The 14,818-nt window shown below is 49.0% G+C and overlaps 1 protein-coding gene across 4 annotated transcripts in view; it reads right to left on the minus strand.

Moving 5' to 3' along the window:
- Positions 1-14,818, minus strand: part of LOC144158637 (uncharacterized) — a 210,865-nt gene that overhangs the window by 10,071 nt on the left and 185,976 nt on the right. For all 4 annotated transcript variants that reach the window (XM_077689667.1, XM_077689669.1, XM_077689668.1 and 1 more), the window contains 6 exons: positions 13,645-13,741; positions 9,785-9,868; positions 8,722-8,914; positions 5,684-5,777; positions 3,298-3,462; positions 1,913-2,159 (listed from right to left, as the gene is read on the minus strand). In XM_077689667.1, the coding sequence (XP_077545793.1) occupies positions 1,913-2,159; positions 3,298-3,462; positions 5,684-5,777; positions 8,722-8,914; positions 9,785-9,868; positions 13,645-13,741 (880 nt within the window). The remainder of the gene's footprint in view (positions 1-1,912; positions 2,160-3,297; positions 3,463-5,683; positions 5,778-8,721; positions 8,915-9,784; positions 9,869-13,644; positions 13,742-14,818) is intronic.

A 14,818-nucleotide genomic window follows, 5' to 3' on the forward strand; every position in this document is an offset into this window, starting at 1 on the left:
AAAAACGATGTTTTGGTCATTTTTCGAAGTTGAAAGCCGCGTCCCCCCTTAAGCAGTAGCTTTGGTGCAGCCTTTCATTGTATCAAATGTGCGAGCAATGCGCGAGGATTTTTTTTCTTTTTTTTCGTTTCCGGCGGGGCTGAAAGAGGGGGTGCGGATTAAATGCAGGGGTGGGTTACACGCACGAAAATACAGTACGTTTCTCAGCAGCTCAGCCTGCTTCTGCATAGCCAAGCAGTATAGCAACACTTGTTTATGTTGAACGCACAAGTGTGCAACTACCGAAAGACGGTTAAACCGAGCTGAAAGTAATGCTTTGTGAGAGAACATGAAGAACTTCCCGGACTGTTGAAAAGTTGGAACCCATTGTTTTCCACATCACCATGTTCAACAACTTTTTCTCAGCACAAACTCGTGTAGATGACATGCTAGCTGAAATTACAAGAGTGAACAAAAGGAGTTGGCTGCTCATGTGTGAGGGACAGACGAAAGGTGGGACCATCCGCGTAGCAGAGGCTACACTGGCTACAACTCGGATTTCGGGTTTAGCTTGCCGAAGCTACACCTGGGCCTGTTTGCCCGTACGCATAAGTTCCCGATTAAGTACCCACTTACGAATAAAGCGCCAATAAGTCGAAGTCGGCCACGGCAAATAAGCCGGTTGCCAGGTAACCTGGCAGAAACACAACCTTAACCGATTGTTTGTATCAGTTTCGGGCAAACGACTTATTACCAAGACAGCGCTAAAGTTGTAGTTGAGAACGTATTCCCACACTTATCGCGTTCGGGCAAACGGGCCCTGGGCTCAGGGTTCTCCCCAGCAACTATCGAGAGGTGGCCATATTGAGAACATGGCCGGGGGGGTGGTTAAGAATTTCTAATTTTTATAATAAAAATTGAACACCTCTGGTCAAATTGTGACTATTGTGGTGCAGAAGCGCGGTGAAAAAATAAAGCGGCATCGACTCAAAAGATTTGCCTGCACCTGACAATCTGAGACTTCAAAGCCACTTGCTCAGACCCTTTTTCACGTAACCAGCTGGAGGGAGGTTCAGCCCACTGCCACTGGCGCTGCTTTCACACAGTGGCCGTTCCTAGATCCTAAGGCCCCCATTTCAGATGGGTGGGTCAGTGGGACTGGTGGGCGACCTACCAAAGGCAGTGGGCGGTGAAGCAGAAAAGTGGGCGGAATTTCCACCACCGCCCACTGTGGGGAGAAAGAACCCTGCCTGAGCTACAAGGCGTACCACGGTGGAGGGCTCCGGATTAGTTTTGACCTCGCGAGTTTTGACCTCGCGGGGATCCTTAACACGCCCCAAAACCTCGATACACGGGTGCTTTCGTTTTCCGCCTACGTCAGAAAAAATGGCCGCCTTGGCAGGTATCAAGCCTGCGTCCTTGGGCTCAGCAGTGGCTACCCCGAAAGAAGTGGATGACACAGACTCAGCTGAGCAAAGAACGTGACAGGAGTGGTAGGTTTGTGTTCTGTTCCCAGATAGATACAAGCCTGGCAATCTTTGCTCACTATCAGTGCCATATAGTGGTTTGCTTCAAACACTCCTTCTGTTGTTTTCAGCAAATGCTAAAAGAACCCCGCTGTTTGGCTTCAACAGCATGCGTTCCAAGCCCCAACAGTGCTAAAATTTTCGCAAGACCCCCGATTTCTTCTACTGTAACATGTTCTTTTGGCTCAATTCTACACATTCTCTTCGTATATGAATGCGCTTTGGTATCTTTCAGGTTAGTTTAGGGCAGGGTGAGGCAAATTAACACATCCACTAAACGTTCTGCACTGCACCACAAGTGCCAGATGGAATATCTCGGAACAGAGTATCGCAGTGGCTGGAAATAGATAAGGCTACCTTTACCTATTTCCTTATCTAAGGGTACATAAAAGGTATTTGGGACGGACCTTTGGCTGGAGCGAGTCCGGCGTGAGAGCATCCAGCTCTGCCTGCAGCCGCTGGGGCAGCCCTGGCAGCAGGGAGAGTCCACCGGAGAGGAAGACGGAGCGTGCCATCTGGCGGCGGACGTCGAGCGAGCACTCCTGGAGCGCCCTCTGGAGGAGCTTGCCCAGTCCGGGGCAGTCCAGCCCCCACAGCTCCGGCCGGAAGAGGCCCTCGGGGCACTGGAAGCGCCCAATGTCCAGCCGGGCCTCCCTGCGGGTTCGAACAGGAGAGTCACGGCACGCATCAATCAGTCTGCCCTGCTTCACCCAATCGCCGTGAGAACAAGAAATGGAAGGAAGGAAAAAATTCACGCTGTTCCACCCAACGTGAAAGCTGTCAGAAGCGCAGAGCAGTGATTTGCCACAATGGGCTGTGGCGCCGTTATCTGCTCACTCTTGCCACCCATCACACTCTTCGCCACCCTGTCTCACTCTTCTCCTGATGAATTCAACAGAGGTATGTCCAACGCATTTCAGATTTCCTGTCTTCGCAGTGCTCGCGTGCCCCCCGCCTGAAACTGTGCCAGTGGGAGATCTGTTCTTTTTGTGCTTGCTTTTCCTCCCGCACGTGCCGGTGTTGCACTGCCACTTTTTTTTCACTTACTATCGTAAAAACCAACCTAAGGAAGGTTCCTAACTAAATGAACGCGGGCGCTGGCAGTTAATTACGCATATTTTGCCTCAAATGTACCTGCAGTTTTCTTTGCACTAAACAACGGGTAGATGTGTGACAAGTGCCAACAGTTACTGAGTTTTGAACGCTTATGACTATATAAACTGCTTGGCTTTCGAAGCCTCTGTGGGACGCCATGACGGCGGAACGCCGTGTGGCTCTACTTGGATCCAGCGAGCGAGCTAAGACGACAAGGCGAGCATCTAAAGCGCTCTGCACTTAAAAGCTCAGCCCTTTGACTATCAGACTGAAGTACATAGTGCCAGAGCCTTGTAACCAGCAGCCTTGGGGTTCACAGTGGAGGGCTGCAGATCAATTTGGAGTGCCTGGTAATATTCGGCATGCGTGCCCACAGGTTTTCGACAGCAGATTGACAGGAGGCCCAACTAGGCCTTCACCTTCACATTCTTGAAAAGCTCTACGTATCCCCCGTAACTTCTTTGGTGTCGACACTCCAACGCTGCACAGTCTCCGTCATCCAAGACTCCTCGCACTTTGTACTCAAGTTGTGTGAGTGAAAAAAAGAATATATGTGCTGTGGGCGGCTTCCCCCATAATTTTTTCGGTTGACTCGCGTCACCCGAGACGCTGACTTGGTCATAGTCAATGCCTGTGTGAGAGAGAGAGAGAGAGAGAGAGAGAGAGAGAGAGAGAAGGAGGGAGAGGGGGCACCCACATGTGCGCGGCGGGCGGCTGGAAGAAGCGTCCCAGGGGCAGGCAGGTCTCGTAGGCGGCCGGGTCAGCATGGCAGGCGCAGAGCTCAGCCCGGTAGTCAGGCGCCACGTAGCACGCCTGCTGCTGCACCCAGCGCACCAGGTACAGCTCCAGCTCCCCGAACAGGCTGCACCACAGTGGAAGGGTTTGAGGGGTACCCAACAAATCTCACGTTATGGGGTTTAACACGCCCAAGCTACACCTGGGCTCTGAACAGCGTCGTAGTGGAGACCGATGAACTAATTTCGACCACCTGGGGATCTCTAGCATGCATTTAAACGCCGACACACGAGCATGTTCGCTTTTCGCCTCCACGTCAACAGCGGCCACCACGGCTGGGATCGAACCGGCGTCACAAGGAAGGGGGAGCGTCAACATTGCGTGGGGGGAATCACAATTTAAACAAGTGGGGTTGCACATACCGAAGCCACATTTGGGGTATGGAGCCCAGCGCAGTGAAGGGCCATGGATTAATAATTTCAACCATCTTTTATGTCCGCCAAATCCTTGGCACAAGGGCATCTTTGCCTGTCGCCTCGGTCAGAAAAAACAGCTGCTGTAATCAGGATTGAACCCACCTCCTTTGGTTCAACAGCACAATATAGCCATTGAACAACTGTGGCGGGTTGCTGAGGAAAAAAAATAGGCTCCTGACACCTCGCATAATGAACGTACCCAGATTATACACCTCGATTTGGTGAGGATGAGTGTCGTGTTTATCATTAGGCAGGTAAATACGGCAGCCATGCTAACGAGCGTTCTCTGACCTACCCACGTTCCGTGGCTCATTGGAGTTGAAACTCGCTCCTACTTTTGTGTCGTGCTTTGGTGCAAACGCAAGGGTACATGCCTCTTCCCCATGCTCTTCAAAAGGTCACACACCTGACTGACCAAACTTCCGAGGTTAATCTTGTGGCCTTACACGCCAAAGATGCATCTGTGCTACAGGGTATTTTCAGCTGTGGGACATACACTAACTAGATATCTCTGGGCCATACAGTTTCATACTAATACAGTGTAGACCACTTATATACGTATGTCGCACGAGCCGCAAAAATCCGCACTATGAACAGAACACAGAATCTAACCACATCACAACCTATCTGTCATGTCATTCTTTGTTTATCATCCCTCAAATGCATAGCACTTAAAAACGGAGGCACGGTCTTCATTTCGCCTCTTTTTTCACGTCAGCCGCCGCTACTGCAGAGCTTACAAACCCCAAGCACGGTCTTAAAAATGAACAGCGTAGCTTTAACTTTCTTTTCGTTTATGTTTTGATGGGGCACGGCTGCATTTATTTGATAAGAAAGGAGCAGGACTTTTTTTCCCCACTGACCTTGCGTTCACAATGCCAAAGGCAGCTGCTTATCAAACACAATGTGCAGGTTGTGGAAACCTCCAGCTATCTCCAGATGTTCGAAAAGGAAAAGGGTGGTTGCTTATCAAGGTTCTAAATGCAACAACTTACCGCGGCCGGCCAGCCGGAAGAGGGGGGGGGGGTCATGCTATCTTCAGAGGTGTGTGGAGAGCTTGGGCAGTTGTGGTTATCACACGAGCGCAAACGGAACACACAAACTGATGGGTGCCTATTTTCTTCGTTATTTTCGATGTCTAAGGTACAGCAGAGAAGGGAGCGCAGGCTGCATCGACAGGGTGGGTCCTTCTTTCTTTCTTTTTTGCAACCCTAAAACAATGCCCCGGCTGTGCCAGTCTATCAGCGGACTCGCAAAAAAACTGCACTATAAACGGTATTGTGCTTCAGCAACCGTGTTATAAGCGGTAAGCTCTTTGATTGACTTCTATGGGAGGCCTACGGTAGCCAGGAAAACCCGAATTATAACCGGTACCGCACTATAAGCGGTTCCGTTATAAATGGTCTACACTGCATGTACTAGAGAGAATCTGGCGCCAGCGTCTAGGCGGGCCTCTCTTCAGCGAGTGTGCTGTCGTACCACAGAGAAGCGCTCCATCAATACTTGGCATGGTTCATGAACAGGCTGAAAAGTAGCTTAACTATTAGAAAAATGGAGCTCCGGAAAGATTTATTTGTCGGCAATTATTTTGAAACTTCATGCAAGACGAGCAAGAAGAAAAATGTTACCCTTTCTCGTCGATTTTAGCTTCAGGAGTGGTGAGAAGCAATGTGGCTAGCCAAGTCAAGTAAGAGAGGGATGCTGCCAGCTGCCATGGTGACGGCCGCAATGGCACACGATTGCAGTGACAGACTTCCCTCTCGTATGTATTAGTATAAAACTCTATGCTCTAGATGATGGTCAAAACCTCGGGCACACAGACACTCTTGGTTGCTTGCATCCATTGGGCAAAAAATAAAAAGGGCGGCTCACCTGAGCTGCTTCTGGGCAAGGGCTTGACGCAACTGCTGCGTTAGCTGCTGGGCCCCATGAGGAAGTCGAGAGACCCCACCTTCCACAATGTAGCCTGCAGCAAAGAGAGGCGCACAATTTCAGGGACCCCAAAAGGCGTTGAACCCTCGCGAAACAAAACAGGCAGGTGAGGTTGAAGCTTCTGGAACAGGCACAGAGTGGTGGGAAATTTGCTGCATCTGTGGGTTCACTGCGCACAGCCTAACTCAGCTTTCTACTTCCAATGGCCAGATATAGCTAACATGTATGTGACTGCACCACTGGCCAAGATGGCCGCCACCACGAGGCCCAAACAAGAGTGCAAAAAAAGCATGGGGGGCTTCCAAGGCCACCCACACCATGCGGGGGTGATTTACCTGAACCAGGACTGAACTTCAGTGAAATGAAGCCGCCTGAACCCGAACCAAAACAGAGCTCCCCATTTTGCGTGCGGGCTGGACCGCGAAAAGTTGCTCCCCTCCTCAGCAATTCACTCCATCACCTGTTTATCTCCAGTGCTTCATATCTTGATACAAGATGTCATATTCTGCCCCTGGAACAAATGTCTTCTCAGCATGGCATGTGTGTTTACAAGTGAAGGCGACTTTGAGGAGACTGATGTAAGCTGGGTCTTTGCAAGCTGGCTTTCCCACACAGTGAACGCACAAAAAAAAGCAGCAGCACAGCAGGAGACCACTGATGGCGACTGGGCCACGGACGGCAAGCGCAAGCATCATGCTCATTAGGACCTCAAATACTGCAAACCAAAAAATGCCAGGCGCAGGTGTAGCTGCAATCCCAGCGAATGCTTCCCAGTGCAGTGGCACGGGTTGAGTGGCAGTTTGTGGCCAACCAAGAACCCACAAACAGCTCCTCTGGTCATCTGTGATGTTCCCTATCACAATAGAATGGCACCATTCCCCCCCCCCCCCCCCCCCCCCCCAGTTTGGCATCCTGACTAAAATCAGAGTCGTTCAACATACACCACTTGCAAAACTCTTCAAAGTAGGCTCCACATATCAGACACCCGTCCGCAGTTGCCCCCCCCCTGCACTGGGGGCAAACAGGGGCAGGCGTGGGGCAACTTGACCATAAACCTTCCATCTGTCAGCGGAAAGTTGAAGTAGTACTCAAATGTTTGTGGCTGCTGTTGTAAGTTCACAAAAGGAAAAACCATGGAAACATAGGTATACATTGCCTAACTTAATGTTTCCTTATTTGAAAGCAAAGCTTTATTTTCTTCTTAACGGGGTCACGCAGACAAAAGACAAGTTTGGTTCATTCGAAAGATTGCCTCGTCAGAGTCATACTGCCTAGAGAAAATGGTAGCTAGACCCAGCTGGTTTATGGCCAAATTCCCAGCTGCGACCATTGATTGACTGATTGTGGGGTTTAACGCGCCGACGCAACGCAGGCGATGAGGCGCGCCGTAGTGGAGGGCTCCGGATTAATTTTGACCACCTGGGGATCTTTATCGTGCGCCAAAATCTCGTACACACGGGCGTTTTTGCTTTTCGCCTCCATCAGAAAAGCGGCCGCCGCGGCCGGGAATCGAACCCGCGATCTGGTGCTCAGCCCAGCTGCGACCAGCTGGGACCAGCAGCTCCCAGCTGGGAATTTGGCCATAAACAAACAGGGACCAGCTACATTATGACACCCCTCTTAATGCACACTTTACTCAAATAAGCGATACAATTAGGAAAAAAAGGGAATGGCCATGAAACCCACTAGCTCATTTCCCGCAACACAACCTATGAGGTCATATGTGACAACTCTGCAATGGGGTGAGGCCGGCAAAAGTAAACGCAAATTGGCAGGGCTTATAAGCTTGCTGAATGAGCTATTTGCGCTTACATTTGGGGCACATTCTGTTTACAGCAGTAAGAATGGTCGGGTACACAGTGGAAGTTACGAAAATGCACACAAAAATAAAAGTACCGATGCGTACAGCTGTTGGTACTGCACGCACTATGCTTTGTTTAGCTGCACAGCACTGCGGCGCTTTGGGGTTGTCTCAGACGACACTGGCCGATTGACCCAAGCGACGGTGTCTTATGTGACCATATTTGTCGAGCGAGCACCACGTTTCACAAAACGATTATTCTTCACCTTAACAAAACCAAGCCAGGTACATATACGGTCAAAAACAAAGGCAAAAAACTGCCCGCCGCGGTATGGTGGTGTCATCTAGGTTGACTTACAGTACATAAGGCTCCCCACCACATATGACATTGCAGACGTCATGAAAACACGATTTGGTGGGAGAATGAAACTTTTAACTGAAATTGATTAATTTGGGAGTGAATAAAAAAAATCGTTTGCTCCCGGACAAGCGCTGGGGGCACCACAAAACATGAAATCTTGTGAATAAAGCAAACTTGTATGTTGTCTGCATGGCCGCTTTAAAGCAGTGTTACCCGAACCACTTTGTTCTCCAACACGGGGTGCACCGCTTGACGCCCACGGAACGATCTGTTCCGGGGGTTGCACGCGCACAGCTTAGCTTTCCGGCTCCGCCAGTACCGCACACTGTTCTCCGAAACTCCAAACTGGCATTGCGCCACCACATTCCCATTCTGCTCGGCGGCTCAATCGCCTTCAGCTTAATTAAGCGCAGCGGTGAATTGGCGTCGACTTCCGCCATTCATCTCGGAGCAGACCCGTACAGAAATGCCCATGCACACACACAAGACGAGTAAAAGACGAAAAACAAGAGAAAAGAGAAAAGCAAGTAAAGGCTTGATAGCGAAAGAGAGCAGTCCAACACAAAGGGCGATGGCGACGATTACGCTTGCACATTGTTGCCAGACAACAATTTACATTCTCCCAATGACCGCTATATAAGATGAGGGGTGATTTTTGAGCGTTTTCTTTTTTTGGAAAAAAACTCGACCTATATACCAGTTTATACGGAACTTCGTCATAACGAGGTTAAACTGTACTGAAGAACTCTGGATTGAGATGTTGCCCTGAGTCAGAGGTAACGATCTAGTCCGGCAATGAGGTGAGAAAGGTCGTACCGTCGGCAATGGGCAGGATGTCGATGCGTGCCCCCAGGTCGACGACGACCCCCGAGGTGGTGTTGTAGGCGTACAGGGCACAGATGGCCTGGTGTGTCACGCTCAGTGCCCCGACGCCTGTCTTGACCAGCAGCGCTTCGGCCAGGGCCGTCTGCGTCTGCAGGCTCAGGCTTCGGGGGACGCACAGCTGGACCTGCGCGGCGTGCCACCAGAGGAGAGGGGGAGTGGCACCGAGGGGGAGTGGCAGTCAGTCTCAGAAATCCCTGTACAGTGGAGCCCCGTTCACGCTCTTTTCACCAGACCGGGAAAACGCAGCAGTGGGGAAAGCTCCGAAAATGAATGGAAAGAGCGTAGCTTCGACTTGCAACCGTCTATTTCTGCAAATCTGCAACTTTCGAACCTTAAAAAACTCGAGAATGTACGATTACGACTCGAGAAAAATGGGTTCGGTTCATCTAATAATTTGTCCTGGTGACAATGACAGCAATTTTTCCCCGAGTTTCAAATAAATAAAGCAGATACTAAGGAAAATTGATGCAGCAGTGGCAACTCTCCAGCCACCTTGCGGCAATTTCTTCATGACGTGACAAAATCTTGTTCGTGCAATTGGCAGGTGCCGGCCACAGCCACAGCCAAGGGACATGAGTGGGCGATTGTAGTGGGGTCCATAGTTCCGTTTGATCATGTCACCTGAATGCTAACATGCAGCTGACACTCAGATAACCGTGTTTCTAGTGCTGGTCTCTATTAAGCCACTACTGTCCCTATCACGTCGCCGCAGTGCGAAATTTTCAATTTGGTCTATATTTTTCGCATTCTTTTGGTTAAAAAAACATTTTTAACAGCCAGAATAGAGCTGGGTGAGTTAGCCAAGGCTAGTTCTTTTAAACTGAATCAAGTTGCATTTTGTCCACATGGCTCCTTTACCACCGTCAGTTTACAAGCGCACAAATGCAAACAATTCCAAACTGAAGGCGTTGATCGCTAGCCCACCCAAGGTATCAACTCCAAGTAGCCGTGCAACTGACAAGGACAGACACATCAGGCGACACCCGGCACCCACCTTGTACTCCGAAGGGTTTGTGATGTTCAGGTCTCGGAAGATCTTGTTCATGAGCTCGGGAAGTCCGTCGACATCTATCGTGTACTGGAAGGAGGAGACAGACAACGCAGCCGTCAAAGGGTCGTCAAGGTACTACGCGAATGTGCCTACTCAGAAACAGATGCTCAGCTGGCACCACAAGCACGCCTCATCGTCATCACCCTGTCTATGCCCACGGCAGGACAAATGCCTCTCCCATGGATCTCCAATTATCCCAGTCCTGTGCATACTGTGACCAATTTATCCCCGTAAACTTCTTGATCTCGTCTGCCCATCTAACTTTCTGCCACCCCCTGCCACGCTTGCCATCTCTAGGGATTCACTCTGTTACCCTTAACTCTTTCGCTACTGCGACTATCAAAATCGATCAATTTGATCGATACTTTTGGGAGCGCCTTTTCATAGCGTTCCAGGCGTTGCTCAAACAAGTAAAGCTGTTCGGAGTTAGATCAGAAAATGGCCTTTCCAAATCAGTTTGTTTTTATTTTTGCAACGGAAGCGTCATTTTTGACACGCTTTTGAATCACCTGGGTGTGGAAAAGGGGCGTGGTCATCGCGCGTCACGGCTACCAACGAAGAATGCGTGCAACTCGTAATTACTCTGCACCAGCGCTTGTTTTTGCTATCAGCGCGTGAATGGGGAACTAGCAAATGATTTTCAAACGTCAGGTTCGCGCTCTGACAGTAATAATCCCAGAAATCGGCTGAAAATGTCAAGCAGTGCCTGGTTGCAAAGCTACTTTATGATTTTAGGCAGTTTTATTGCCTTTGCGCATGTTGTTCTAAGTACTGTGGTAGTTCTACTTACCCCAGGACCATTCGGAAACAGTTTACAACAAATTCGGTTTCGTTTCTGCATCGTGTAATTCATATTTAGCGCTACTACGCAGTTACCCAACTTCAAGGCTACCTGCCATGGCGCCTGAAGCGTCCGCGACTGATCCTCGAACAAAGCACAGCGCTCCTGATTTCCCCCCACCCTAACACGATTTCTGCGATAAGAACTTCAGATGCAAGTCAAAAGGTCACACCCAGTCGCCAGATATCTGTTCCGCCGAGGACAGCGCTTCAAACCGGCCTTACACTGCCAGCTGCCTTCAGTTTCGTTTCCATGCGAAGGTATATCCGGGTGTCTAATGTTGCTGCTTAGTTGAACTGTCTATTCGGACGGAGTCTCTGATAAGTTTTTGTACTGTTTCATTTGAAAAATGTTAGGTGGCGCTGCAATAGAGGAGGCTCGTTGTGCTGATCTTTTTCAGCGCGCAACTGCTACTCGGCCAAAGATCACAGCGCACGATTCTAGCTCATCGTACCTCATTTTTGCGAGCAAGGCTACAATTGCGAGTAAGAAGATGATAATGAAGCTCAGCTTTATGTTTTGAGAGATAACTGACTATGAACGACAACAAGCATCAGCCACGGCGTTCCGTTTTCAACTTCATGCATGTTTTTTTCCGCATCGCGTGCTAGTCCCAAATATTGTGCTCGCTGTAAATGAAAATTCAGCCATTGACATGATGTTTTTACGTTATGTGGGGGCAAATTGGTGCCTCTGATAATGACAAACCACCAGGTTTATTCCAGGAAACCACCCGAAATTGCACATTTTGAATTGGAGGTTGGGCTTCACCACATGACACGAGCACCGTGCATGCTAACATTTTTTTTTTTATATCTGACAAACTGTTCCGCGCAAGTCGACATTTTTTCTAGGGCGTGTTTTTGAAATGTTTCCCTACAAAATGTATATTCTAATTTTTTTCTACTACGGGTGGTTTGATAAACACAACTCCTTTTTTATCATTATTTTTCGACAACTTGACAAAAATTTTGATTTTGATCTTTTTTTTACAACTATGATATATAAAAACCTTTGAAAAACTGGTGTTTAGGGATGGGCGAATATTCGGTATTGTCGAATATTCGATCGAATAACTCTCTATTCGTTATTCGCTTCGATCCGAATGCAGGTATTCGATATTTTCGAATTATTCGATGCTCCCGAATAGGCAGCTAAAAGCCAAGCTTTTCGGTCAAGCTTTCCGAGAGTTACCCCAGGGTTGGCTCAAGACCCACCGACGCGGACATTTCTATTATTAGTGCCGGCACTGCCGAGTTGCTGCCTTGCCTAGAGGTTCGACGAAGCTCTCGGCCGCCAGCACACTTAAGTTAAAAAAAAAAGGCGGCACTGAAACGACACCGCTCCGAACATAGCGGCACCAAGCTGTACAGGCCGCCATTTTGAATAGGCATGCCGCCATTTTGAATAGGCTCACACAGCGCGGCAGTACGCCGCGTACGCCGCACTAAGCGAGACTATTCAAAATGGCGGCCAGCCACTTGCGCTTTGCTTGGCTACGGCCGAGGATACTAGTGGCTACAATACTTCTTTTTTTAGCGGAGCTTCTAGGCGGCGCTTAACTCTGCGAGTTTCTAGGCGGCGCTTAAACTTGTGAATGAGCAGCCGGCGGAAACTGCTGCACCTAGAGCATGTGGCGCAACAGGCATTTCTTCATGAAAACTTGTGAATACAGCAAAGGAAAGCTGTGTGTAAGATTTTGCAATAAATGTTCAACTGGTAATAGTTTTACACAATGCTGTGCCTACGTGAGTTCTAATTATTAGAAAAAAATGTGTACATTAGTCAGGTCACAAGTTGCTCATTTATCTTTGGGATTTGCAATGTGTACTATTCGAACTATTCGATTCGAAATTATTCGACCAAATCACTATTCGCTTCGAATTCGCTTCGAACCTCAAAATCTATATTCGCCCATCCCTACTGGTGTTATTGGAAAGGCCGTTTAATAATCTGCATTTTGTGTTCCTGCAATTAGTGCCTAACCAATTTTTTAGCAGGAAAAAAAAATGTTTTCTTGAACCGCTAAAATTAGTCAATTTCCCGGCGGTAGCGAAAGAGTTAATGACCAACGGTTATCTTGTCTTCGCATTACATGCCCTGCCCACGTCCATTTCTTCTTCTTCTAAATTTCCACTAATACGACCTTAACACGCGTTTGTTCCTTGACCCACTCCGCTCAATTCTTGCTTCTTAATGTTACACCTATCATCTTCCACTACATTACCCGCTGAGTAGTCCTCAATTTAAGTTCAACTTTCTTTGTGAGCCCCCACGTTTCTGCCCCGTAGGTGAGTACCGGTAAGATGCAGCTGTCATACACTTTCTTCTTCAGGAAGAATGGTAGGCTGCCATTCATTACCTCAGAATGTCTGCCGTATGCACTCCACCCCATTCTTATCCTTCTAATTATCTCTGACCCATGCACGCCTCGGTTGATGTTAAAACACAGTTTGCCGATGCTCAAATCCACTGAGACGGCCACACTAGTGCGTGAGGCATCACCAAACCAGGCATCAGTTAAAGGGACACCGAAGTGAACTCGTCAACCTCTCTAGCTGTGGCTGCATTGTGTGGCTCAACCCTTGCAGTCTCCAATCTGACCGTTTAGCGCACGCAATGATGATTGATTGGTCGGTTTTACTGGCCAAGGCCAACTAAGGGCAAAGAGCCGCAAATAAAGGCCGCGTGCCCACCTTAATAAAAGCGGTGCAAGGTACAACTAAAATCGAACAGTTATAAATACAGTGAAGCAGAGGAAATGTCAGAATGTAATCTTCACCAAAAGCGTACAAAGAATGCTTAAAAAGATTCATAGCATCGTTAGGATAAGAATGGGAGGGCGCAATCTTGGTCTGTCTGCAAACCTCTGAAGAAGGGAATTCCCAAAGGCCACTGGCAACTGACAAACGACACTCTCCACAGACAAACTGTGCGGTCGGTAGACCCAGCAAGTGCTCACCTTGGAGATCTTGGCCGATGGGAGAAGGGGAAAGCTGAGCTGAGAGTTCCGGCGCACCTCTGGCCTCACGGCGTCCAGGCCAAAGCTGCGCTTGCCCCTGCAGCAGTGGAGGCAGGCACAACCAGACGGATCGTCATCATTTAAACACCCTCGTCGTCCACTGTGACGTTGTCTAAAAACGATTTGTGGCAAAGAGGAGACGACCACAGGGCAGCCACGGGTGAAGAAGCAAAGGTTCTGGACACCAGAGAGCAATGGGGGGTGGGCAGACCATGCCCTCGGGATTCAAAGGAGGGGCCACGGAGACAGAATACAACTTGGTTCAGTTCGAAAGAACTGGCATCTAATAACGCACTCAGCTCCGTTTCCAGCCACACAGGACGTTTTTGCAAAAATCATCATCATCATCATCATCACCAGCCTATCTACGCCCACTGCAGGGCAAAGGCCTCTCCCATTATTCTCCAATTGCCTCGGTCCTGTGCCAACTGTGACCAATTTATCCCCGCAAACTTCTTGATCTCATCTGCCCATCTAACTTTCTGCCGCCCCCTGCAACGCTTGCCTTCTCTAGGGATCCACTCTGTTACCCTTAATGACCAGCGGTTATCTTGTCTTCGCATTACATGCCCTGCCCACGTCCATTTCTTCTTCTTAATTTCTACTAATATGTCTTTAACGCTAGTTTGCTCCCTGACCCACTCCGCTCTCTTCTTGTCCCTCAATGTTACACCTATCATTTTCCGCTCCATTGCCCGCTGAGTCGTTCTCAATTTAAGTTGAACCCTCTTAGTGAGCCTCCAAGTTTCTGCCCCGTAGGTGAGTACCGGTAAGATGCAGCTGTCATACACTTTCTTCTTCAGCGACAATGGTAGGCTGCTATTCATTATCTGAGAATGTCTGCCATATGCACCCCACCCCATTCTGATCCTTCTAATTATCTCTGCCTCATGGTTTGGATCTGGGGTCACAACTTGGCCTAAGTAGATATATTCGCTTACCACTTCCACTGCCTCGCCACCTATGTCAAACCGCTGTGCTGTCCCGAGGTTATTGATCATTGCTTTAGTTTTCTGCATATTAATTTTCAGGCCCACGGATCTACTCTGTTCGCCCAGTGCGGAAAGCATGCTTTGCAATTCGTCCCCCGAGTTACTTAGCAAGGCAACGTCAT

Source organism: Haemaphysalis longicornis, unplaced genomic scaffold (genome assembly GCF_048455015.1).
Source record: "Haemaphysalis longicornis isolate Haplotype H1 unplaced genomic scaffold, Haemaphysalis longicornis Haplotype H1 scaffold_10, whole genome shotgun sequence".
Lineage (NCBI taxonomy): Eukaryota > Metazoa > Arthropoda > Arachnida > Ixodida > Ixodidae > Haemaphysalis > Haemaphysalis longicornis.